This window comes from Cenococcum geophilum, assembly GCF_001692895.1.
Source record: "Cenococcum geophilum 1.58 unplaced genomic scaffold K441scaffold_13, whole genome shotgun sequence".
Classification (NCBI taxonomy): domain Eukaryota; kingdom Fungi; phylum Ascomycota; class Dothideomycetes; order Gloniales; family Gloniaceae; genus Cenococcum; species Cenococcum geophilum.
Window position 1 is genome coordinate 1,984,586 of NW_027137571.1, and position 24,475 is coordinate 2,009,060.

The 24,475-nt window shown below is 48.2% G+C and overlaps 13 protein-coding genes across 13 annotated transcripts; 8 read left to right on the plus strand and 5 right to left on the minus strand.

The window, feature by feature from the left end:
* The first annotated feature begins 727 nt into the window (after positions 1 to 727).
* On the plus strand, positions 728 to 2,981 carry K441DRAFT_632957 (uncharacterized protein). Its single transcript, XM_067646362.1, has 3 exons — positions 728 to 1,513; positions 1,567 to 2,323; positions 2,374 to 2,981. Exons 1-3 carry the CDS (start codon positions 1,173 to 1,175, stop codon positions 2,665 to 2,667), a joined length of 1,392 nt encoding a protein of 463 aa, XP_067506035.1. The 5' UTR covers positions 728 to 1,172; the 3' UTR covers positions 2,668 to 2,981.
* A 281-nt stretch (positions 2,982 to 3,262) lies between these two features.
* K441DRAFT_695034 (cytochrome P450) lies at positions 3,263 to 4,969 on the plus strand (the record flags this gene model as incomplete). The annotated part of the gene is made up of 2 exons (XM_067652777.1): positions 3,263 to 3,478; positions 3,533 to 4,969. 2 exons carry the CDS (start codon positions 3,263 to 3,265, stop codon positions 4,967 to 4,969), a joined length of 1,653 nt encoding a protein of 550 aa, XP_067506036.1.
* Positions 4,970 to 5,297: 328 nt separating this feature from the next.
* Positions 5,298 to 6,588, minus strand: K441DRAFT_49102 (ubiquitin-conjugating enzyme E2-16 kDa). The gene is made up of 5 exons (XM_067641981.1): positions 6,445 to 6,588; positions 6,255 to 6,300; positions 6,115 to 6,144; positions 5,825 to 6,008; positions 5,298 to 5,766 (listed from the first exon to the last, which is right to left on the minus strand). The coding sequence occupies exons 1-5, from the start codon at positions 6,486 to 6,488 to the stop codon at positions 5,627 to 5,629; spliced, it is 444 nt and encodes a 147-aa protein (XP_067506037.1). The 5' UTR covers positions 6,489 to 6,588; the 3' UTR covers positions 5,298 to 5,626.
* A 531-nt stretch (positions 6,589 to 7,119) lies between these two features.
* On the minus strand, positions 7,120 to 8,776 carry K441DRAFT_632962 (glutaryl-CoA dehydrogenase-like protein). Its single transcript, XM_067646363.1, has 4 exons — positions 8,496 to 8,776; positions 7,527 to 8,442; positions 7,367 to 7,476; positions 7,120 to 7,311 (listed from the first exon to the last, which is right to left on the minus strand). Exons 1-4 carry the CDS (start codon positions 8,701 to 8,703, stop codon positions 7,265 to 7,267), a joined length of 1,281 nt encoding a protein of 426 aa, XP_067506038.1. The 5' UTR covers positions 8,704 to 8,776; the 3' UTR covers positions 7,120 to 7,264.
* Positions 8,777 to 9,124: 348 nt separating this feature from the next.
* On the plus strand, positions 9,125 to 11,075 carry K441DRAFT_657220 (flap endonuclease 1). Its single transcript, XM_067648140.1, has 4 exons — positions 9,125 to 9,348; positions 9,400 to 9,404; positions 9,455 to 10,016; positions 10,071 to 11,075. Exons 1-4 carry the CDS (start codon positions 9,250 to 9,252, stop codon positions 10,584 to 10,586), a joined length of 1,182 nt encoding a protein of 393 aa, XP_067506039.1. The 5' UTR covers positions 9,125 to 9,249; the 3' UTR covers positions 10,587 to 11,075.
* Positions 11,076 to 11,685: 610 nt separating this feature from the next.
* On the minus strand, positions 11,686 to 13,903 carry K441DRAFT_551412 (mitotic spindle assembly checkpoint protein-like protein MAD1; the record flags this gene model as incomplete). The annotated part of the gene is made up of 2 exons (XM_067643098.1): positions 11,686 to 13,530; positions 13,586 to 13,903. 2 exons carry the CDS (start codon positions 13,901 to 13,903, stop codon positions 11,686 to 11,688), a joined length of 2,163 nt encoding a protein of 720 aa, XP_067506040.1.
* Positions 13,904 to 14,198: 295 nt separating this feature from the next.
* K441DRAFT_657223 (uncharacterized protein) lies at positions 14,199 to 14,936 on the plus strand. Its single transcript, XM_067648141.1, has 2 exons — positions 14,199 to 14,824; positions 14,901 to 14,936. The coding sequence occupies exon 1, from the start codon at positions 14,525 to 14,527 to the stop codon at positions 14,819 to 14,821; it is 297 nt and encodes a 98-aa protein (XP_067506041.1). The 5' UTR covers positions 14,199 to 14,524; the 3' UTR covers positions 14,822 to 14,824; positions 14,901 to 14,936.
* Positions 14,937 to 15,893: 957 nt separating this feature from the next.
* On the plus strand, positions 15,894 to 17,207 carry K441DRAFT_714467 (uncharacterized protein; the record flags this gene model as incomplete). Its single annotated transcript, XM_067653959.1, has 4 exons — positions 15,894 to 15,947; positions 15,977 to 16,175; positions 16,283 to 16,565; positions 16,672 to 17,207. The coding sequence occupies 4 exons, from the start codon at positions 15,894 to 15,896 to the stop codon at positions 16,925 to 16,927; spliced, it is 792 nt and encodes a 263-aa protein (XP_067506042.1). The 3' UTR covers positions 16,928 to 17,207.
* A 315-nt stretch (positions 17,208 to 17,522) lies between these two features.
* Positions 17,523 to 18,808, plus strand: K441DRAFT_686028 (putative mitogen-activated protein kinase; the record flags this gene model as incomplete). The annotated part of the gene is made up of 5 exons (XM_067651945.1): positions 17,523 to 17,629; positions 17,699 to 17,894; positions 17,947 to 18,328; positions 18,381 to 18,728; positions 18,780 to 18,808. 5 exons carry the CDS (start codon positions 17,523 to 17,525, stop codon positions 18,806 to 18,808), a joined length of 1,062 nt encoding a protein of 353 aa, XP_067506043.1.
* Positions 18,809 to 19,230: 422 nt separating this feature from the next.
* On the minus strand, positions 19,231 to 20,231 carry K441DRAFT_675947 (uncharacterized protein; the record flags this gene model as incomplete). The annotated part of the gene is made up of 3 exons (XM_067650899.1): positions 19,231 to 19,307; positions 19,425 to 19,528; positions 19,834 to 20,231. The coding sequence occupies 3 exons, from the start codon at positions 20,229 to 20,231 to the stop codon at positions 19,231 to 19,233; spliced, it is 579 nt and encodes a 192-aa protein (XP_067506044.1).
* Positions 20,163 to 21,307, minus strand: K441DRAFT_632972 (augmenter of liver regeneration). The gene is made up of 3 exons (XM_067646364.1): positions 21,117 to 21,307; positions 20,332 to 21,032; positions 20,163 to 20,268 (listed from the first exon to the last, which is right to left on the minus strand). Exons 1-2 carry the CDS (start codon positions 21,215 to 21,217, stop codon positions 20,564 to 20,566), a joined length of 570 nt encoding a protein of 189 aa, XP_067506045.1. The 5' UTR covers positions 21,218 to 21,307; the 3' UTR covers positions 20,163 to 20,268; positions 20,332 to 20,563.
* Positions 21,308 to 21,361: 54 nt separating this feature from the next.
* K441DRAFT_657235 (uncharacterized protein) lies at positions 21,362 to 22,718 on the plus strand. Its single transcript, XM_067648142.1, has 4 exons — positions 21,362 to 21,456; positions 21,509 to 21,526; positions 21,581 to 21,784; positions 21,842 to 22,718. The coding sequence occupies exons 1-4, from the start codon at positions 21,412 to 21,414 to the stop codon at positions 22,460 to 22,462; spliced, it is 888 nt and encodes a 295-aa protein (XP_067506046.1). The 5' UTR covers positions 21,362 to 21,411; the 3' UTR covers positions 22,463 to 22,718.
* Positions 22,719 to 22,778: 60 nt separating this feature from the next.
* Positions 22,779 to 24,176, plus strand: K441DRAFT_49265 (uncharacterized protein). Its single transcript, XM_067641988.1, has 3 exons — positions 22,779 to 23,011; positions 23,071 to 23,475; positions 23,575 to 24,176. The coding sequence occupies exons 1-3, from the start codon at positions 22,996 to 22,998 to the stop codon at positions 24,057 to 24,059; spliced, it is 906 nt and encodes a 301-aa protein (XP_067506047.1). The 5' UTR covers positions 22,779 to 22,995; the 3' UTR covers positions 24,060 to 24,176.
* Positions 24,177 to 24,475: the final 299 nt, after the last annotated feature.

Consider the following 24,475-nt stretch of genomic DNA (forward strand, 5'->3'; position numbering starts at 1 on the left):
AGGAGGAAGTAATAATCTCTCAAGCTTGCACCTGCGCATTCTTGCAGTTGGGTTGAAACCAAAATCTGGCCCACAACCGCTCCAACCGGCCTGAGTCCTTGCCCGCATTGCACCGATGAGGTAGCCCGCCGACAACCTGCCGTAGGCGTCTTGAGCGCCCAAATTCGACCACTTTCTCTGTATGCTAGAAAACGAATGAAGATGCTGGAATAGACGCTTGAATTCTCCTCGTTCTCCCGGGACGGAGAAAATCTGCGACGTGGTTTGTTCGCTGCTATGGCTTTCACCATGGCAATTGGGCTTCAAGACAGGCTCGCCAAGCACCTCGGGATGTCTCGCATGATGCCCATTTATACTCCTCCAATTGAGGCATCGAAGACGTCCACTCACATGATGCCCATTTATACTCCTCCAATTGAGGCATCGAAGACGTCCACTCACATGATGCCCATTTATACTCCTCCAATTGAGGCATCGAAGACGTCCACGCATTGCTATCCACGCAAAGTGAACTGATTTCGAGTTGGGCCCTACAAGTTCTGCTGTGCATACTAGGTACTCCTTGCCATCGTCAGCGGAGGTCATATGTGATTGCTCCCCTTTCGAATTAATTTGTGCTGTTTTTTTGTGCCTGTTGTAGATTAGTGGTAATTTATCTACGAAACCTTACACTTTCAAACACGTTCGGGAAACCACGATGCAACCACCCACAGCCATTGCACTCAATGCATCTTACCCGGCATAGCTCCGTATGCCTTGCCCACAATGCTTTCAGGCCTGCGACTGTCTTATGGCAGCAATTCGTCCTTCCAAACAGATCGTTCCTCTCGCATCAGCGCTATTCCTCAACCGCATCTCTCTCGAAAGCTCAAAACCTCCCGTCTCGGACAGCAGATGACCAGCAAATAAAGTATCCCCCTCCCGAAAGCATCTCCTCCGCCAACAAAAGACAAATCGATGATATAAATCCTGATGACCTGTCTGCTACACTCGAATCCCACCGCGTTTCGAATCGAGCAACCCTAATCCGTCGTCAACATATCAGAGATCCGGGGAGCCCAGATATATGGAGGCCAGCTAGAGTACCCGACTCGCCTAGGTTCAAAATCAGGCCAAACGCCGAGGATCTCGCCCTAGACGCCTCACAAACGCATACCGATGGAACTAGCAGTATGGCCTCTGCAGCTAAGGGAAGTGGAGGCATGTTCGAGCATGTTAAGGCAAAACCCAGTGGTTCAGGTGCCGAATCAGCGGAGTCAGGACCGGAAACAAACCAGACGAGTGACAATCCGGATCCAATGTTGGCTGCTGAGGGCTCCAAGGCTAATTTGAAAGAACGTGATCGAAGGAAACTGCATCCGAGAAGCTACACTGGCAGGACATTCAAACGCACCGTTGGAGTTCTTGAGTATGAGGGTCAGAATGTTTTACCTATACTGGGGGCTGTTGTGTCAGATAGCGCATTACCTTGGACAATTCCGTTTGACTCTCAATCTACGAGTGGCCCTGAGAGGTTAGTTATTCATCCTATTTCGTGAGTGCGACCATTGTTTAACTGGGGCCTAGGCTGTCTCTAGAAATTTCTGCTTTCCATTCCTACATGATGCCAACGTCAAAGGAACAGGCTGGCAGAGAAAATGTCATTCGGCAATTGAAAGCACTTGCTAGCGAAATTCTTCCTGGTTACCAATACGAGGTTTTCGGATCTGAACGAACTGGCTTGGCGTTGGCCGTCTCAGACATTGATCTGCGATTATATTCTAAAACTTCCGAAACAGACCCTGATACACTACCTGAAATGGCACCACGTTATCGAGTTCGGAAACAAATGACAAAAAAATTGGCAAAATTACACGATGGACTGCAAAAGAGCGGCCACTATATATTGTGCAATCTACGACACGCACGGTACCCACTTATTACCCTACAACATAAGAAATCTGGCCTTGATATTCAGGTTGTAAGCTCAAACGACACTTTGATTTCCAGATTATATATCAGGAAATATCTCGAAGAGTATCATGGGCTGCGAGAGCTCTTTACAACGCTCAAAGTTATGTTTGATGTGAGAGGTTTATCAGATGTCTTTCGTGGCGGCTTGGGATCATATAGCATTTTTATGATGGTAGTTGCTAGTTTAAGGCACACGCCCCATACTCGGTCCAACGATCTCTCTCAACAACTCATGACATTTCTGAACTTCTGGTCTGCTTTTGATACTTATAATCTCGGGGTTTCGATCGAACCTGCTGAAACGTTTGCAAAGAATTCGAAGCGAATAGCAACCACAGCACAGCTGAAGAAACTAGAGGAATTAAGTAGCGTAAGTGCCGGACTTTCTATGCAGCCGTTATTTGCTAACCAGTTACGAAGATACAACAAAGTTGGCTAGACATCGGTCAAATCGACCCTGCTCAACCGTATCTGTTATGTTTGCAAGACCCTGCGGATGCAACCAATGATCTTGGTAAGAAGGGCTTTGGCATCAAACATGTACAGGCGACATTCCAAGCCATTGAAAAGGAGCTCAAAAAAAATATTCAGGATAATCAGAAAGCCTCTCTTCTTGCTCCGCTAGTTGGCTGTAGTTACGCATTGTTCAAAGACAGGAGAGAAAAGTTGGAAGATTATGGAGAAACAAACCAGCATTCAGAGGCTGCCGAGTAGCCGGGCGAGTAACGGCACTAATACACAGCTTGGCGATTTGAGAATTGACTTCAAGCCTTTGCTAGGTGCCTATCCGTCTATCTGCTATCGGTCGATTTCTTTTTGGAAAAGGTTACAGGGTTTGGTTAATAGTGCTGGGGAGTACAAAACCCACCGCTTCCCAGCAAAACCAATGCGAAGCCAGAGAGTCTCTAGAGTAATGGGGGCTTCAGAAGCTCAAAACTTATGGTTTTGTAAATACGAGACTGCATATTTGTTCCAGTATGGACTGACTCATTCTCGCAAGGTCTACTAAATTGAGAAAATTATCAGGGATCGTCTCGCTAAAAGTTGCTGCATTTAGTATGATAAAACTGCTACGCCCTGCACGCGCCCTTTTACGTATTCTCAGTAAAAGAGGCCAACCACTCGTTTGAGACTTGATATACAGCATTTGAATCTGACACCACCCGCTAACCAAACTCTTCCCCCCGTTTCTTACTCCATTGACATTTGACGAACGCCGTGGTTTTAGGAGACGCGCTTAATAGGCGTCAAAACTTCATTACGGCCTTCACTCAGAGCTGCAGCTTTCAACGATATTCTCCAAGTCCAAATGCCATTATTATTCGAACTAGTTATCCACCCTTTGTTAATAGTCTCCGTTGGCGTGGCCACAGTTACCGCGTTGTCCTTCCGCGCTGTCTCTTACACGTATTTGCCTGATTCAATCCCATGGGTTGGCTGTCGAAAGGAATTGTTTTCAAAGCTCAGAGCTAACCTCCGCGAATACAAGCAAGGACTGCAGTTCCTTGATGAGGGTTATACTACAGTCAGTCAGCGAACCCATACCGAGAAATGAGTTGCTTATACAGCTGCATGATAGTATAGCAAAGATGGTAAATCATTCATAACACCGAACGCTACTCTACGCCCTGAGATCCTTTTGCCACCATCTCAGACTTCCTGGCTCTTCAAACAACCTGATGATATCCTGAGCGCCAGAGCTGTGCAGAAGTCTCTTCTAGCAACCGACTATGTCCTCCCGCGACAGACATTCGAGATCGATTTTCACATTGAGATCGCTCGAATAGCTTTGACACGACAGCTCGGTGCTCTCACAGACTCTATGGTTGACGAGCTTCGCCTTACTATGGACGGAATACTAGGCTCAAATACCGAAGACTGGACTGAAGTAAATCTATCTAGTGCTATGCTGGCTATCGTTATGCGTAGCAATGCACGGGCCTTCGTCGGATTGCCTCTATGCAGAGACAAGACATACCTGACTCTAACCTACCAATATTCTATGGCCATTGCCATCTGCGGTTTTATCATTCGCGTTCTCATCCCCGACGTCCTGAAACCCATCTTCGGACCTATCTTTGCGTTGCCATGTCGTTGGTATGCCTGGCGGTGCAATCGTTATCTCGTCCCAATAATCAAATCACGCTCTGCGAACATGCAACTAAGTAAAACAGATGAAGGTCGTTTTACTTTAGTCTCAAGCAGCGACCCTGTCCCTAACGATCTCCTTCAACATATCACATCAGCAGTATATTCATCACCATCACATCTCCACTGCTCCCCTCACATCATCTCCGCTAACCTCGCCATGCTCAATAATACAGCAACACACACCACGCACTTGACCATTGTACACGCACTGCTAGACCTTCTCTCTCACTACTCGCCCGGCCCATCTTCTCCACTTGAGTATATCCGCGCCGAGGCCTCAGTAATTCTCGACTCGCATAACAACACCTGGACCAGCGCAGCTGTAGCACAGCTCCACCGCGCCGACTCCGCGATCCGCGAATCGCTGCGGTACACCACAATGGGCGGGCGAGGCAGCATGAGGCAAGTAACGCCCGCCTGCGGCATCCAGCTCCCCAGCGGCGAAACAGTCCCGCAAGGCGTATGGGTGGGTCTGCCCGTCGCGGCCATCCACCACGACGCCGCCTTGTACCCCGAGCCGGACGCGTACCTGCCGTTCCGCTTCTCCGACGAGCGGGAGAAGCTGCAGGCGGAGTCGGGCGGGCCCAAGGCGCTGGAGGCGTCCAAGCTCGCCATGACTACGACGTCACACACTTTTTTGCCTTTCTCGCACGGCCGNCATGCGTGTCCTGGCCGCTTCTACGCTGCGCAGCTGCTGAAACTGCTCCTTGCGGAGCTGGTGCTTAGATACGATGTGCGGGGGCTAGAGGAGCGGCCGAAGAATATAATAGTGTCGGATTTGATGATGCCGCCTGATGGAGTGTCGGTTTGGGTGAAAAGGAGGAGCAACGGGGACGAAAAAGAGGAAGGGGAGGGGGAAAGATAGTTGGGTGTTGAGTGGTTCGGTTCGGCAGCCAGAACCTGACAGAGGCAAGTAATTGTAGCAGCCGGTTAAACATTATATTTGTATATGTAAATAGTTATTTCTAGCTCACTCTGCTCTTGGCGAATGCGGTATCCACTTCAATCTAGTTGCTTTCTTTACTAGTAAATACTAAACTCAGTCACGCCATACTGCGGTGCAGACCCCCCCCGCGGGACTATCTCCGATCGTAATCTAAGGCCGCGGAAACGCGATGCTTGGAGTCATAGGGCTGAGGCCATCACAGCATGTTTTGACAAGGCAAAATACTCATAAAGCAAATTCTAGAATGCAAATTTCACCCCTAAACACTCCCGTGTATGAAAAACCCGCATATGCATCATAAACAAAAGCCGCAAGGAAAAAGAAAGGTGTTTTGAAGTGGGTTTTGAGCCACTCCGACTTGTAATAACAATATAACCAGGCCGTCATCGTGGGTTTTGGAAAGCAGACTCTGAACAATAAGTTCTCCATTATCCACCCATGCTCACTTGAACGTAATCCACAAAGACAGCCTCTGCCCACTATCATTCCTACGTAAACTGCTCCCTTTGACGACTGACGGAAAGGAACCGCTGAGTGAAAGGCCATGAACTGGCCCTCCCCTTATTTTTTGTCTGGCTAGATTGCGTACTTTCGAGTCCACTCCCTAGCTGTGGACTCGTAGCGGGATCGGTCGGTCTTGTATACATGGGCAATCTCGGGGACTAAAGGATCGTCCGGGTTCGGGTCTGTCAGCATGGAACAGATGGACAGTAGCACTAGATATGGTATTAGTGTTGTTCTTTCAAAGATGTAGCTTCACGAAGAAATGCTTGCCTTTTGAGATTGTCAACGCCGGGCTCCACTGATCCCTGAGAATATCAAGGCAAATACTGCCGTTGGAGTTGATGTTGGGATGGTAAATGCGGGTTGTGAAGTTGACTTTCGGTGGTTTGAAAGGATAGTCGGTAGGGAAGTGAATCGCTAGGAAGAAGACGCCGCCCGAGTATGGAGAGTCACCCTGTTGTGTGGTCTGTCAGCCTTGCCGATTTCGCAACGGACTTGCTGATGAGGTGGGGTAAATGTCTACAGCAGAAGCAAGATTTTCATCGCTGGGAAGAACTTACAGGACCCATAATCGTTGCCTGCCAATGAAACTATTACAGAAATTCAGTCAGCTCACTATCCCGCTTATGGCATATCGTTACAGGTTGGAGGTATGGTTGCCGCCCCTGCCGCCTGTATTTCTGAAGCGGGAGATACGCACTAAATCATCTCCGATGGGGCCTGCAGAGCATGATGAGGGTGGGTCACTGTAAAAACATCGTCAGCAAAAGTTCGGGGAACAAAGAGTTCCGCAAGGCTCTGCAGCACCCACGGCCTTGCACCCCGCATCATAGCCAGTCATGCGAGTAAACATACGGCCTGATGGGCGAGGGAACAGGGTTATAACGTACCGACCAAGGTCAGTGAGTTCTTTGTTGATACGCTTGAGGGCCATGTCGACTAGAGAGTGTGAAAGTGGTTTTGGTGGGCGTGGGCAAGATTGCTCGTGAGTGATCGAGTGGTGTTGGAGGATTGAACCAGAAGTGGGCTGCGGCAGAATTCGAGGTTAGCGCCTTGAATCGCCCCCAAAGAAAGCCTGTGGCGCATCACTGGCAAGAATGAGCAGGCCCAACAACGTACCTGGCCCGAAGTATGTCAGGGGATGAACGGCAGTAAGAGAACGGCAGTAAGAGAACAGCAGCGGGTCTCGCGGTGGGCGCAGGTGAAGGTTTTGGATGCGGGAAAGAGTAGAAGGATGGACAGCTGGGGCAGGCCGTGGAAAGAAGTAGGTTTTATTTCTGCACCAGGGCTGAAAACCTGACTGATCCAGACATTCACCGAAAATCTTATCAAGGCTGGTGGCAAACGAAAGGTTTCAGTCCCCCGAATCATCAGCCTCAGCCCCCTTCAATACTCACCAATACTCACCAATAATCGCTAATATATTGGTCGCCATGCAGCCGGCCGTGACAACGCCGTGACAAAGCATCGAGCACCTTCGACCCCGCAGCAAAGCTAGATTCCCCTAAAACACCGAGTCTCGAGCACACTTCTGCAAGCAGCCGTGAGGCCGTTAAAGCTATGAAACGTGGGACTGCATTCTTGGTGTATTAACAAGTGCCACTATCCGTGTTCCCTGCATTCCCTACTATCTCATATTTACATATTTTGAACATTTTCCATCTACAAGGTCCTATATACATGAATTATATTTCAACACTTGGTAAACACCTAGCAAAATGCTTGCAGCCCCGTGATAGCTCTTCCAAGGATGAGAGCTAGTGCGTGACTACATTAGTTGAGTCTCAACAATCTAACTCGAGCGAGACTTACAGTGAATGTCACTTTGCCCTTCATAAGTCTGAGTCACAAACAAATTTGCTACGTGTCTACCGATTCCATACTCATCACTGACTGCGTTGCCGCCAAACACTTCTTGTAATCTAGATATTGGATTAGCCCGTGGAATCTGGAAGAATATATGGTGACTGACGCTCTAGCGTTGACTAGTGCTCTATCGCAATTCTGTCTCTTAATCATTGAAATCATCTCCGGAGCGGCTTTGCCTTCGTCTTTTAGTCGTCCAACCTGAGTTGCGGCCAAGATACCGTATGCGGCGTCCGTAGTAGCATCCGCGAGCTTCTTTTGAACTAGTTGGTATTTTGCGATCGGGTTACCCTTGAACTGCTTCCTCTGTAAAGCGTACTCCCTCGCTCTCGAGATGCAATCTTCCAGCGCGCCCATGGTCCCCCAAGCAATACCATATCGCGCAGAATTTAAGCAGCTGAAGGGACCCCTCAGGCCCTCAACATCAGGGAACATATTTGCTTCTGGCACGGGACATTCATCTAGATGGATCATGCCGGTAATGGACGCCCTGAGGCCGTTCTTATGTTTTATAGGTGGTGTTTCGAGGGTTCCAGGCGGGCATTGATCTCTCTCAATCATGAAACCACGGATCTTTCCGGTACTTTCTAGTTTCGCCCATACAAGAAGCAAGTTAGAGATGGGCGAATTCGTGATCCAAGTTTTCGAGCCGGATAGAGAGTAATAACCCTTCTTCGATGAATGTGGCTTTGCGATTGTCTCCATGGATCCCGGATCCGAGCCGTGATTTGGCTCTGTCAAACCAAAACACCCCAAGAGCTTCCCTTTTGCCATCCCAGGCAAAAATTTGTCCTTTATTTCTGGAGTACCAAACTCATCTATGCCGCCCATGACCAGTGAGCTCTGAACCGAGTAGCCGGATCGGTAGCCCGAATCCACTCTCTCCACAGCTCTTGTGATCAGCCCTGAAGCCACACTGCTTACGCCGGCGCATCCATAGCCTTGTATCGTGGAACCAAGAAGGCCCAGCTGTCCCATTTCTTCGAGAATTTTTCGGTCATAATCTTCATTTCGGTACGCCTCTGGAAACGGAAATTAATGGTGTGCTCCAATAGATGACTGCAGGAAAGAGTACCTAATACCCTTGGGAGCATGCATTCCTGGCAGTAGGACTCGGCGGTTTCGGCGATCGCCAATTCTTCTTCAGTATACAAACTATTCGATCCAAGAGGATCTTTCCAGTCAAATGGTGCTGGTGTATGAGCATATCGCCTTCCAATTGCCGCAGAACGCGCGGAAGCATTCAATTGCCTAGCGGCATGTCTCCAGGCGGGTTTGAGCATTGTGAAGCAAGTCTAAAATGCAATGGAAAGTTTCTAATAGAATAAAATTGAAAGGAGCGAAAGGTGTTGAGCCGATCCAAGTGAAATATGTAAAGATATAATACCCCACGGATCGGCAGACGTAATGCCGGCGGATAGTGCCTGGAACCGCGGCCCGGATTTTCACCGAATTCTGCCACGCCGAATGCGGCTTCTTTAAGTGAAATGTTAACATTACTCTCCAGTTGAAAATAGTGAGAGCATGTATGTCGAATAGTTTTTAAGGATTCAAATATCTATAATAAAGGCGGCGAAGGCGGTGAAGTGCTTTACATTTATTGACGGCCGTCACTATAGGTAGGGCTGAGAGGCACGCTAGTCGCTGAGCACGCGTAAATGGAATCGCGAAGGTGACGCCAGAGGCTCTTCCTCGCATCCAGCACCACTCTTTTGTCTGGGGTGACGGACTTTCGCTCATCAACGTCGTAACGATCCGCACCATCTCGCCAACCTCTTTTTTCTCTAATTCCATTCAACTTCACATTTAATACCAACCATCTCGTCAAGATGGGAATCAAATCTCTCTTTCAACTAATTAATGAAAACGCCCCCGATGCTATCAAGACGGGAGAAATCAAGAATCAATTTGGCCGCAAGGTCGCAATCGTGGGCTTTTCACTTTCTTGCGCGTAACTCGAAGCTCACTAACACTTGCAGGATGCGTACGTTCCTCATAACCTCCAAGTATATACCTATCTAACATCCGCCCCAGCTCCATGAGCATTTACAGCTTCCTCATAGCTGTCCGCTCCGACGGCCAGCAGCTCATGAGTGAAACTGGCGAAACAACCTCTCATTTGATGGGTATGTTCTACCGCACACTGCGCATAGTTGACAACGGCATCAAGCCTCTCTATGTCTTTGATGGTGCCCCACCAAAACTAAAGTCTGGTGAGCTCGCCAAGCGATTCCAGCGGAAGTCAGAGGCCCAGCAAGCGCACGAAGAGGCGAAAGAGACGGGAACCGCAGAAGATGTGGAGAAGTTCTCAAGGAGGACGGTGAGGGTAACCAGAGAGCACAATGCGGAGTGCCAGAGATTGCTACAGCTTATGGGCATCCCGTATATCATCGCACCGACAGAGGCGGAGGCACAGTGTGCTGTGCTGGCCCGGGCGGGGAAGGTGTATGCTGCTGCATCGGAGGACATGGATACACTGACGTTTGACTCTCCGGTACTGTTACGCCATCTCACTTTCAGCGAGCAGCGAAAGGAGCCGATCCTGGAGATTCATTTAGACAAAGTCCTAGAGGGACTAGAAATGGATAGGACACAAGTACGCACTCAGACCCTTGCTCTCAAATCAAGCAATTACTTACTTCCTTTCTAGTTCATCGATCTCTGCATCCTCCTTGGATGCGACTACCTTGACCCTATTAAGGGCGTTGGGCCTAGCACTGCTCTCAAACTCATCCGTGAGCATAAAAACCTCGAAGGCGTTGTCGATACCATCTCCAAGTCCTCGAAATATACCATCCCAGAGGACTGGCCCTACGCTGATGCGCGTCTTCTCTTCCTTGAACCTGATGTCCGCTCCGCAGATGATCCTGAATGCGACTTCAAATGGGACGCCCCCGATGTGGACGGACTCATCAAGTTCTTGGTCGAAGAGAAGGGTTTCAACGAAGATAGGGTGAGAAGCGGAGCCACTCGACTGCAGAAGAATCTGAAGACAGCGCAGCAGAGTCGGCTGGAGGGCTTCTTCAAGCCAGTTGCCAAGACGGCAGAACAGCAGGCCAACTTGAAGAGGAAGAATGAGGCGAAGATGGGCGAAAAGAAGAAGAAGCAGAAGCAAAGTGCTAAGGAAAGGAAGGAAGCGAAATCGAAGCCAAGAGGAGCTGCTTGATTCGTGCGTGGCATCAGGGTGGTCGATCGGATGAGAAAAGGATGGCTGGGAATACGGCGTTTGTGGGGCTGTATAGTCGCTGATGGGCGGCATGAGAGCTGGCGTACAGCGTATTACGTCGTGTTAGGCCTAATCACCCCTCTGGGTGGCTTCAACGGCGAGAGCTTTATGCGGGAAATAGCTTAATGAAGATATCCCGCTACGGAATCTACAATATTAGCCTAATAGGCATGGGTCAAGAAGTTCCAACGATAGAGTTCTTATAACGCTCTTGCTGGGAAGGCGAATATAATATCCTTAGTAAACTCGACGGCATGTGATTGGTTACCCGGTCTCTAAATCACATTTGACAAGCTCAAATGGAACTCGACATTCCCTAGCTATTCACTACTAGCCCAAGTTAGTGGCCCCAGGGATGATGATGATTGATATGGGTCTCTTCCGTAAGTGTTGTTCAGTAGTTACCATACTGCCCCAAATACTACCCCTTAACACGTTGGTTTGCGTCCTACCGTTATCGATAAGAACTAGCCAATTAAATCAATTAAAAATGCTATACGCGTTGTGTGATTCTAGTTTTGCAGGGACCACTTGATCTTAGGACGCAAGTGAGGCGGAGAGAGTACAGAAGTTCCATGGAACCATACATTTTTAAACATCCAAAACCATGCTTTTGTAAAAAAGAAAAGAAAAAAGAAAAAAAGAAGATAGGGACTTGTGAACGTTCAAAGGCTTTAAGTAACCAAACGAAGGATAATGTTTTCACTCAGGCATATATCCCGAACGCCATTAATAGAAGCATACATGTAGGCGTTATCTGTATATTCTCTGCTAGGCATGCGGTTTGAGATGGGAATCTAGGGGGCTTTAGAGTTGAAGGTAAGAAGATATTTAGATGCTTTTCATAAATATCTAAAGTCATTCACGACGGCATGTATAAGAGACCATATTAAGTGTACGCCTCAGAGGCATATAGAATAAAGATTCCAAATATCCTGAGTTTAGTGACTCCATACGCGAAACCAGAAAACCGGCCTCCGTAGCCAAACCCAAACACCAGCATTGAACCATAGTCCTTACACCCCTAAATTACAAAGTATCATGCCCTTACGGCTCGTGTAGTTCTTTCATAAAACTCTAGCGTCATCGCCGCCAAAAAGCACGGAATCTCCTTTCTTTCCTCCACCCAAAACGTGATCAAATCTCTGATTTCCATTGCGAACACACTCTGGGGCCCCCCGCTTACTTTCATAGTCCCATTCTCACCATCAAACACAATACTGTTCTCCCCCGTCTCTTCGTCGCCAGGGTAGAACATGGAAGTCACGCGAACACGGCCGTTTGGCATGAAATCCATCTTCCACCCAAGGACTGATGCCACAGCCTCTCGGAATTCCAGCGATTTCGCTGTCCAGATGGTCTTAAGGCGTTTAATGCGTTTCTCACGTTCAGCGACTGTGTGTTGCAGCTCAGCGATTTCGTCGCCCGAGGCTGCGAGTGTAGCTAGAGGGACGGAGTCGGGCGCTGGTTCCGCACCTTCGAGGCGGGCAAGGAGAGCAGCGTTTGCCTCTCGGAGATTTTTCACGGTGCTGAGCTTGAGTGCTTCGGCGTCGGCGGTGGGGTTGGAGCGGAGCTCGAGGATGCGGGTGCGTGAGGAAGCCTTGAGGGAGCTAAGTTGCGCTATATGTGCTTTTACATCCGCTTCGAGCATTGCGTTGCGTGTCTGTAATTGCGTGAACTCTTCTTGTAGTTGCCGATTCTTGCGGCGTAGCTCGCCCAAGCGCTCATCATCCTCCGAGTCGAGAGGACGCTTTTTGCCTCCAGCGGTAGTGGCCGGGGCCTGTTCTTGACGTTGTTTCGCAGCGGTAAAATCTGCTTGTAGGGTCTGGATTTCTTTACGGTATTCGTCGACAAGATCTTCCAGTTCTTGGATCCGTTGAGCTTTTTGTGAGTCGAAATTCTCCGGTTGCATCTCGCTTTCTTCAATGTCGAAATTCTTGAGCTGAGCGCGGAGATATTCGACCTCTTTCGTAGCTAATGCTTTCTGCCGTTCGAGCCTAGCGCGAACTTTGCTGTCTCCACCACCTCCTGATGTTTTCAATTTCTGGAGCTCTCCTAATAATTTGGCCTTCTCATCCTCGAGTATTTTGATGTTTTCATCTTTCACGGATAGCTCGGGCTGAACTGCTCCTAGCCTCTCCAAAAGTGAAGCATTCTCAATACGCTCCCGGACAAAGGCTCGTGCAAGATCTTCGGGAGAGTCGAATTGCAACTCCCCTTTAGTCGACGTCTCACTCTCGAGGTACGCTGTCCACGACTTCTTCTCGTCTTCTAGTAACTGTCTTTTCAGTTGTGCTTCGCTCAGCTCCCGCCGTAGGTCATTCATCATGCGAACCCTGCCCTCTAATGTCCTCTTCTCTTCCTCCACAACCTCAATGCTCTTATGAATCTTCCGGTATTGTTTGAGTTCCGCATGCTGTTCGCGATTCAAGGCCTCCAATTTCTTAATATGCGCCACCTGCTCCGAAAGCTCTCTCTTAATGACAGCTAGCGTATCGGTATCTCCCGTCTGAGCCTTGAGTTGTAAGACATCGGTTTCTAGACGTCCAATCTCAATCTCACGCTGGGATAATTTCTGTTGTGTAGTCTGTAGTGCGGTGACTTTGGCGTCCAGATCCGCCCGAAGTCCTTCGACTGATCCCTGCAAAGTGTTGTAACGGGTTTCCAATTCATTGTAACGATGCTTATTCTGCCTCTCTATAGACAATAGCTCCCCTTGTGCTTCATCAAGTTCCTCCTGTAGGGTCTGACTTTTGTCTTGCGCAGTACGAAGGTTGCGCTCCGATTCGAGCTTCTCATTTACGCTCCGATCCTGCGTGTCTTGCAACTCCCGCACCAACGCGTTGTATTTAGCAGTTGCCGCATTGTTAGAGGTCTCGGACGCCTTGGAAATAATCAGTCAGTAAGTTTTACGATATCTCCGCCCATACTCAGCTCACCTGTGCCCGCCGGAAGTCCGCCTCAGCCTTGTTCTGAACTTCTCGCAATTCCTTCTGGTGGCGCAAATTTGTTACTTCGCGCTCCTGCTTGAGAGATTCTAACTCATATTGGAGTGTGTTTATTTGTGCTCGAAGGTCTTCATTGCCAGGGTCTGCGCAAAAGTTAACGATGCGCTTGCGCAAACGGTACAAGGATAACTGACCTGATCGGACGGCATGAGAGGTTCGTAGGGTTTCGCGAAAAGGCGGCGGAGGGGGGGAGGAGGCGCCAGTAAGGAAGTCATAGGTAGGTTGGGTTGAATTTCGACCCGCCGCCATCGCAAAAGATCAAACTTGAAGATAGCTTAATCGGGGTAAAAGAGATAAAAGAGAAATCGAGGCAGTCTCTCATGCCATGAGGAAGCGAAACGCTACACGTCTCAAGCAGTACAGTGAAATGGAGTTGATAGCGTCACAATGGAAACAATGGCGTCCGTATTGTCACCAAAATAATCGATTCGGTGAGGTTGCTGAAAGCGGACAGCATCGCGAACTCTCCGCGTGGCACGTGAGCTCTGAGAACGGACCTCTTCCATCGAAAGAACCCAGGCAAGTTTCGTCGACGTGATAGTCAGCGCATGTCTCTGTCAAGGACACTCATGAGACTTCACAAGATTTTTAGTACCTTTGTTATATAAATATGGGGCGGAAGATGGGCAAGAGAGGGCATGGAATACCTCTTCGCAGGAGTGCCTTCAGGAATTCATTAATGTCTTCCGAGAACATCAGCGGCAACGATGAGATACTAAAGTATTCATTAGATGCAGAACGAGCCATAATTAGTACTCATCAGAACTCATTTTCACTAATTCTCTCCCACTTTAGGCTTTAGAGTAGTATGTCTTGTTGACACGTAGCAACCCTCTTCTTTCGCGTTCTCTAAAGATTTTCTCAAATCCTATGTGGTCTCTTCATGTCATAGTCGAAGCATCAAGTTATGTGCTTGATTCTGGAGTATTTTCAGACAACCTATTAAGGCTTAGTGGATCTAATTACAGAGAGGCCATCCTGATAAGATTAGAGAAGCCTTTGATCAAAGATGTATGCTTTTCTTCTTTCTTCAGGTTCTTCTTTACGGCGGCCACTAACCTGCTTCCTCGCCAGACTCTCTGGATAGCAAGAAGGAGCGCCGAGATGCATAGCTCTGTCATTACAGGATCGCAAAAGACTTATGCAAGATCCAATAAAACGGACTGAACAGTATGTCTTCTCATTTCTCAACCCTCCCCAAACTCATAGATGAAAACCTTCCAATCACGCTTAAACCATATCTTAGATGCTCGCCAGGATGAGCATGATTTTCATTCTTTTATTTGAACTTGCAGGCATCAGGGAGTCATAATGAAAAGCTACAGGCATTTTTGAGGATATTTCGATGCCTGATGCTTGGGAATCAAGTGCTTCATATGGAAGGCTCGGGTTATATGTCGTATATTATACCTTCAAATCATTCTAAAGGATTCCAGAATTCTGCTAGCATGGCATCAATACTCTAGCTGATATGCAAAATGGCAGGTGATCAGCGGATCCCGGCTACTTGGCAGTATCAAGTGCGTTCTTCAAGTGACCCCAAGGAGATTACTTCTAAGATATATGTTTCTGCCTTAGGTCATGGCGCGAGTGTGAGCAGACTGTTGTCGCTTGCTTATTCCAGCTTGTTATGCAAGACTACGGCATAATCCCTATTAGTAACAGCGAAATTACAGGTGAGGCCGTGCCTTGCGAGAGACTTGTTATCTCACAGTCAGGCAATAGGTTTGTTTTTAGGATGCACTAGCTAAGCACACGGATTCTTCATAGTGTCTAGACACTGGGTCAAGTGGCAACGACTATGCTCATTTTTGTATCTATAATTCACTTAGCTGCCGCCATTGGCGAATCTACTACTTGTGGGCACGGGTGAAGCACGCCTCTCTCTTTAGACTACAAAAACCTTTAAATCTGATTGGCAATCACACCACACCCCGGCCATGAAGAATGCATCCTAGAGAGTGCATACCCCTCGACAACTTATCTCCGACTGTATCAAGCTTCGCGCGGCACCGCACGGTCAACTTCGCAACGTGATGGATAATATAAATCCATTAAGCGCCTAATGTAGTATAGCAGGCATTTCTTGGGGTGATGGTTGATGTCGCGTCCCCACCATATGCAGCGTGCTGTCCAATGATTTCGCAGATATACATCCGCTTTGCGGCAAGAGGCCAAACAATGGGCCCTTTCGGTCAGCTAAGTATAGACGGGACAAAGGTCAAACGGGAACGGCTCAATGCCCCTGCAACAGCTGGTGGCTGGTTCAGCAGTTCCTCAAGCAGTGTTTCAGGTACTGCCCTACAAAGCTTGGCTTACTAGATACGCGGCGTTCCACGGTTTATTAGCTTCTTCTGGGGGGATGGCTTCTTGCTGGTACAGCGGGTTGCCCTGTTCGCGTCGCCAAAGAGTAATGTGAAGACCGGCTATGGCAAAGGCGCATTCGCTATGTCAGGCCTCAACTCCAGCGCAACATGCAAGGCTACTCGAATTTCACAGATCACGGACAGAAATAACAGGGGTGAGCCCCAGTGCTACTGCCAGGCGAGGTTTTCTGCAGTGTGAGACATGCAAGACGGTTACACCAATGAAATGGCTGGAGTCGGGTGTAGTCAAATTGTGGAACAGAATCCCAGAATCCCAGAATCCCAGCGGCTAGCGCTTGGAGGGCAAGCTCCCCACTGCCAATTCCTGCCTCTTCTGTATCCAAAGCTGTGCCTAACCGAACTAAAAAGATCTTTTCGAAAGACATATCCTCATACCATCGCCTACCACCTCCCGTCCTTGCCCGCTGTCGCGCATACGTCGAGACCAAACGCCGTTCCGCTTCAAAATCAACCCCGCCATCCCGCCGCGCCCGGGGTCCACTCCTAGTGATAACACCTCCCAAGAGCAACTGCAAGCAACCTAGGTATGTCGTGACCTGCAGACAGCTGGTAATAGTTTTGGTCGTTTATAAGAATTGCCTATGCTGTTCTTGTAAATCTACTCGGTTGTTAACCTACTTTTCTTTGTAGACCTCCACAGCGCCCTGCCCCGCATCTATTCCACCCATTTGCGCAGACTCGTTACGCGGACGGACCGGCTGGCTGCATACCACGCCGGTATCCTTTCGTAGCGCTTGCCTTGTGCACGCGCAAACGTGAAGAAAGGTCTGCCGAGTCGAACGAGGTCCAGCAAAGTAGTCACCATTTAGATCACCGAGGCCTGCCACCCACCGCATACCGCACCGATTCCCTTCGAATACATAAAAGAATAAGGGCGTTGGAGTAGAGAGAGCCTTGAATTGAGGGGACTCGTTCGAAGGCCTCGCCGTATTGGAAAGGAAGTGTCAACTTCCAGCCTTGATCTGGTACGTGGAAAGCGGTGTGCTCTGAGAATACCTTCTCCAGGAAGCGGCACACGTCATTCTTACTATGGTTGTCGGGTATACACTACGACTAAAAACGGCATTCAATTCAAGAAGCGCAATTTCTTAGTTCAATTCAGCTTCGCCGTACGTGTCATACGTCTTTAATCTTGCTCGTTGCAAGGAGTAGGCAAAACTTAGAAGATGTGTTTTTTTTACCGAGAAGATCATCCTTTGGGTCGAATCACCTGGGCTCTGCGTGGTGTTGCATTCTCATGTCGGCTTTAAGATAATCTCGTTTATTCAGCTTTATGATCTGACCTTCACTGACGAGACAATGGATTGCAGATTTTACCGAATTTCCTTTCAGCACCAACTTTTATCATCTTGACTACAAATTCCTTGGTTGGATCGGCGAATCCACTTCAGTCAAGCAAAATCAGACAACGCGCTGAGCTGTCGGCCTTGGGAAAGCCAAGATAGCGCAAACGCGCATATTTTCACCAATAGACCGACAAAATGTCTCGTGCACCAGCCTCGGGCAGCTCGAGGAAAATTTCTTTCAATGTTTCTGAGCAGTACGATATCCAAGACGTGGTGGGAGAAGGAGCTTATGGAGTTGTCTGGTCAGTCTTCACGGAAGGAATTGGCTCGATTAATGCATCAACGAAGGCCATAACTGACAGATCTCTCAGTTCTGCACTCCACAAGCCTTCAGGGCAGAAAGTTGCAATCAAAAAGATTACGCCTTTCGACCACTCAATGTTCTGTCTACGGACACTCAGAGAGATGAAGCTTTTGAGATACTTTAATCATGAGAACATCATCTCCATTCTTGACATCCAAAAGCCACGCAACTATGAGACCTTCACAGAGGTCTATCTCATTCAAGTGAGAGCGACTCGACCATTCCGGCAGAGAAATGAGCTAATGATGCACAAAGGAACTAATGGAGACTGACATGCATCGAGTTATCCGAACGCAAGAACTCTCCGATGACCATTGCCAATACTTCATATATCAGACTTTACGCGCCTTAAAGGCGATGCATTCTGCAAATGTCCTGCACCGCGATCTCAAGCCCTCCAACCTTCTCCTGAACGCAAACTGCGATCTCAAAGTATGCGACTTCGGACTTGCAAGATCCGCAGCCTCAACTGAAGATAACTCCGGTTTCATGACGGAGTATGTCGCTACCCGTTGGTACCGTGCGCCTGAGATCATGCTCACTTTCAAGGAATACACTAAGGCAATTGATGTATGGAGCGTGGGATGCATCTTAGCAGAAATGTTAAGTGGAAAGCCGCTGTTCCCAGGCAAGGACTGTGAGTTTGGTTAAACCGATCAACCGAAGTTTGTACTCATTTAATCCCCTAGATCATCACCAGCTTACCCTAATTCTTGATGTCTTGGGCACGCCTACTATGGAAGATTATTATGGCATTAAATCACGCCGTGCCCGCGAATACATTCGCTCACTGCCGTTTAAGAAAAAAATCCCCTGGAAAGCCATGTTCCCCAAGACTTCCGACCTCGCGCTCGATCTGCTAGAAAGGCTTCTCGCGTTCAACCCAGTCAAGCGCATTACAGTTGAGGATGCTCTCAAGCATCCATATCTGGAGCCATACCACGACCCAGATGATGAGCCTACAGCAGACCCTATCCCAGAGGAGTTCTTTGACTTCGACAAGAACAAGGACAATTTGACCAAGGAGCAGCTGAAGCGTGAGTAATCCTTAATTCTATTTTAATTCAAACTACCGCTAACTTAAACAGTCCTCATCTACCAGGAGATTATGCGATAAATCCGCCCTTCAACACGCCCTAGTCGGCTATGCCTTTGGATACTTCTGGCATCAACTTGGGCAATTGGTAATGGGTGACAATTTTTATTCGGCCGTACGACTTGTTTTAAAGATTTTGGGTGCACTTAACCCTTCTCATATTGGAACTAAGGGTCGTATGATGATTAAATTGGTGAAAGCTGGCAGCTGGGTTGGGAATAACGCCATAAATATCTCTTGCATTGGCGTGGTTACGGGTTGAGGAGTCCTTCTCCAATCAATCGGCAAATGTGTTTCATTGGGTGCTTCTCTATTGGTTTTTGCTACGATATGCGCACGCGCCTTCTGAGGGAAGAGAGGCGAAGCTTACGATGTCGGGTATTAGGACATGTAGGTGGAGAGCGGGGATGCATTGCTGAATCTCCTATGTGGTTCATCTCGTTTCATTCTCGGCAAAAGGAATAGAGTGTGGTAATTGAACTGGATTTCTTGCTTTGTGATGAGACGTGTGGGTCTTTGACTATAAGTATGGATAGAAAGTCAGCTAATCTACACATCTAAAAATATTGACTTGTAGCCAGAACGAAAATTCCAATCCAACAGATAAGAAAGCGCTGTAATAGCTTCCGGTACTTACGCTTTCGGCGTCCGATTTTCCCCATTGGCCCCGGGTCCCTTACTTCCACTAAATCAACTATAACGAACAGTACCGGTCGGAATCCATTCTCCTGATTGATTAGTCTACAAGGCAAAGTTTATCCATCTTCCCAAGTCTTAAGCTTTGAACAGCTGGCTCTTAAATCATCCCCCCAGCTCTATTTTCACCATGCCACCGATCTTCATCTTTGGTTTTTCTCTTCCCATCTCACCTGCCTAAACCCCCTAAAGTTTCTCTTGTCTTTCCTCTCATGCCAACTTACCCTGGCCTCCATTCTCATCCCCATCCCTTGGCCCGTTACTTTCTGTCCGTCAGCTGGGCACAGCCCGTCCGCGCCACGCTACCCTACCAATGCTTATCTGACACCTGCAAGTTGCCTGGCCATTACCTCTCTATATCCAGTTTCCGATTGTTGTTTTGGGATGCCATAGAGCGTTCCTTTCGTCGTCTTTTGTGGAGGCTCCAACCCATGGACGCAAGCATGGAGAGTGTAAGGAGGACAATACACACAATTGCTATTATCTCATCATGATTAACGCCGTGGGTGACAGGGAGACGAGAGGCAGTGGGGTTGGAAGAGTGTGGTTGGCCGGCTATGCCGCGGTGGTACAGCTGATTGAATTGAGATTGAAAGGGCGACCTGGCGCCGGCAGTGTCCTGTATCGGGAATGAATACGGCGGGAAGAGCGACATCGCGTTAGAAGGTAATCTGACTATCTGGCGACTAGTTGTGCTTTCGCGGCCAGCCTGGTTAGAGGTGATACTACTTAGCTGTCTTCGAGACATGTTTGGTTGGAGGATATTGGAGTATGAGGTAATATATCTGTGGGTTCTTTAAAGTTTACCTATTTACCCTGACACGACGGGTTGCTTGGAGCACTATTACCTTGTCGGGAAGTTTAAGGAGTATGAATGCTTATTGTTGCAAATTTGCGAGAACAGTGTTTGTGAAGTTTAAGTTGAGTATGATATTATACATACCTATGTACAGGTTGCCTCGTGCGGAGGATTTCTCGGCGCCCCTTAATGCGTGAGTGGAAATTCTATGCCAGAAAGATGCTAACCGTAACGCCGCCATAGTTTTAGATAATAATACAGATACACTAACGAGAGAATTTTCAATCACATTTCCCATCTTTCCAACCCGTCCGCCACCGCTCTTCCCATCTATCACAATCAAACCTCTCTTTTCCGAGTTTAACATTAACAGCATTGTGCGCCTCGCACATCCAGCGGCCAAACTCATCACGCGAGCTCACTCGAGGCGCATTGCGGTCCTCTTTGAGCCACTGTTGGAAGTCTTGCGCACATGTCCAACATGGATAAAGTTTTGAGAATGTGGATAAGAATCGCGTTGTTTCTTGTTGCAGTTCTTGAGATGGACGAACTGGATATGTTGCAGTTATTGAGTGTAAGAGTGTCCAAGATGAGTGGCCCAGTTGTTCTACGTCTGGCGGACAGTCTGAAGGCTGCTGAAGGTCTGAGACGGCTCCGGCCGGCGGAGTTGCCGTAGTCGCCGAAGTGGGATCTTGAGTCTTTTGCTTCGTCATCGCTGCCCACGATGCAAAGGATGTACATGAGCGGCACCTACGATACAGAACTTGTTAGCACGGTCATAGGGATTAACACACCCACACATCTAAAAGTGTTCTCGTGGCTCGAGAAACTCACGGCTTGCCATCTGCGCCCAGAACAACGCCTTTGGGGAATCTCTTAAGCGGCGAATTAGCATGATCACCACTTTCTACCGTCTCCAAAGGCTGTCCTGGCATTACTGTAGTCCTCTATATTCCTCTCTATCGTGCCAGAGAAATGTGGGAGTTCAGTTCAGTGGATTACAAAGGCTTCGACTTTTGTAGTCTGTGCTTTCGCCCGGCTTTGAGGAACTAGGGTTTCTTCCGTCATCACTTCATCCCGACGAAGATGCTAACCACCACTAATCTCTTCAAGAGCAACTACCAACGCTATGAATGTACCCATTGCAGCTAATGCACTAGGCACGATTGGTGCAGTATGTAAAACACCTCGAAAATCGAAACAGTCACTGAGTTTGCTTGGCACAGATATGTTGGTCGGTTCAAGTATGCCACAGCGCGCCGATGAGCGAATAAGCAATTGGACTAAATACTGTTTAGCTCATACCACAAATTATTATTAATTACCGGAGGCAAAATGCAATCGGGCTACAGCCCACGATGATGATGCTATGGGCTTGGGCGGGAGTTCCTTTAGGGGTCTACAACATTGTTGAGAATTTTAATATTGCTCTTCGCATTCAGCCCCAGATCCTGACTTTTCTAAGTCTGATAACATGGATTCAGTGTTTTTACTATCAGAAGGTTTGTTATTTTTGCCCCCATAAATACAAATTTAAGTAATTGCTGATTGTTTAAAAGCACTGGTCAATATTACATGCTCTAGCCGTGGTCGTCCCAGTCGCTTCACTTATGGGCGGAATACAAGCAGCACTCATCATTGCGCTACGTATATCTCGCTCCGAGCATATTCAATGGCCAACAATTTTGATGGCGGTGCTATCGGCCAGCCTGCTCGCTGCGGGAGTGCTCCGTCATTACTGGGATATCTATGTTCACCGTACCGTTCGTGGCATATCCTTTATTTTCGTCGCTATCGATGCAGCAGGCGACTTGTTCTCTCTTGTCTCCGTATTATTCCAGCCAACCCTTGACGTCCTCGGACTTGTTATCTATGGTACAGAGCTTGCATTGTGGATAGGGGTATTTGCCTGCGGTGGATATTTCAATCTTGTGCCCTGGGCGAGAAAGAAATTGGAGACATCAAAGTCGAATATATTGGCGAACGTTTCTCCGAGGATTACAGGTCGTAGTCAAGGCATTGAACAAATCGCCCTACACGATATACCATCGTCAACGTCGATATTTCGGACCCCTTCCGGCGAAATTGCGGCTGCACTTGCTAGAACTAGTGTTTCTAGAAGAGCAAACATTGATGACAGCGAAAGTCGGGTGACAACTACTGAGGGAGCCGCGGACTGAGTGCTTGCTCCACAGCAAGCAGACTGTAGAAAATCCGAAAGTGCCAAGAGAAAATACGTTAATGACCAGAAGCATCACCTGCATTCTAAGTGTCCTTCGGACTTCCAGTCAGCCTGGATCGGTAAGGTATTTGTAGCGTGCTCTATAGGGATTCTGAGATGCTGTCTGCATCTAATCAGGTACGATCATAGTTGCTTCTGTGCTGAGCTTCATACTTTGATCATTTAAGTTGTCTATTCACCTAAGCGAAAACGCTGATATAATTTGCTATTTGTCAGTGACTATAAGTTGGGGTGAACCGCAGAACCTCATTTTGCTTTATCTTGCCCTTCCTTCTTCCGCCTCCTTTGTCATTATTCCCTGAACCTCCACTCTCACCTTCCATTTGTAGCATCACGGTCACGCAATAAACCCCAAATCCTCAAGCCCATCTTCGCCCCTCCATACAATCTACAGAATCGACCCATCAAGAGCCAACTTAGGTCCATCGTATCATAAATAGAACTCTCCATTGTGTGAAACCCACAGCCGCTATGTCTCCTCACGCAGGTAAATCGCAATAACGCCTAGTGGTGCGCGTACTGGAATACGTACTGACATTGTCAAAGTTGGCCAGAACACTCCATCATCGCCCTCTCCGGTTGATCCAAAGACTTCTCGCTCTTGTGCCGACAGTTCTGCAAGCGTACCTAGCAGTTTTCTCCCTGTACCCTACAACACCCCTACCACTTGCTCGCTAGCCGGCGATGTTCAAGAGTCATCAGTGAACCTCCAAGCCGTAACGCAAACTTTGGACGCTGTGCAGGAAGTCCACAATGAGGCAGCCGATGATGATCATCCTCCTAGAGTGCCCGAAAACACACCTTGCCACGGGACACCCAATTCTCACCTTCGCGCTACTTTTCACAATTTACCTAGTATTGATGAGAAGCTGGAGAATCTGCCGCCGGCGGTGATGAGCCCAACAAGCTGCACTTCGCGCTCACCACGCTCCTCGATTGCGGGTGAACAAGGTGAGCCTTTCGGCCTTATTTCAGTTGCTCTTGGTAGTCCCCGGGAATTTGTCAATGTCAATCTCTCCGACAAGGCAACCATAGGCTCACTACTAGCAGCTTCACGTCCGGACACGATAACGCCAGTCCATGTTCCGCTTACAGTGGAGAATCCGGCCAAGAATTTGGATAATGTGAGAGAACACTCTGATTGGCATGAAAATATTGAGGGGGACCTCGATAGGGATTTCGTGCGACTAGCAAATCTAGCGAATGACGACTTCCAGAGAGACCCGAGTACTACAGCTGCAGATCACTATCATCGGAGGCTACTAAAACTGCTGTCAAATTCGAATCGAAAGTATATAATCACAGAGCTGGGTGAGGCAGTCGTCTCCACTATGGCGGAGCGCGGCAGCCTAGCTAAAGTGAAGCCAAATATGGTCACAAATTACGAGTTCCAGATCCTGAAGAGGAAGGTTGGTGATGTGGAATCTGTGCTTACCACTTTACTAACACTACTTGCAAAGGGTGGCGATGAGGAATTGGTTGATTTAGGCAAGAATATGGCAGAGTTGATGAAGGGGTATGTTGAGAAAACTTGATGCTAATCACAAAACGCGAAGAGGATAAAGGCAATGGCGGTTATCAGAGTTGGATCAGGTGTTTCAGAAATGTTCCATACTTAATACCCGCCGGGCAGGTCGCCGGTTCACTCTTAAGCATGGCCAATCATTTGCTTTCTGACAATATTTTTGCTCGTTTCCCTTTCACGTGTGCTCATTCCCCTTTCACATGTGCTCGTTTCTATCAGCTCGTCAGCAGGCAATACTAGGATATGAGGTGTACGACTTCGGCGAGGCGTAACGACTATCATTGGGCAATCGAAGACATATCCCTTGGTGCGAGAAGCATACCGGAGAAGCATAGCCCAATGAGAGAAAGCCGAGATGTTGACTACCCGCCCGTCTCTAGCGTTATGTACGTTCGAACTCATAGCTTAAGTTTCCTTCACGAGACC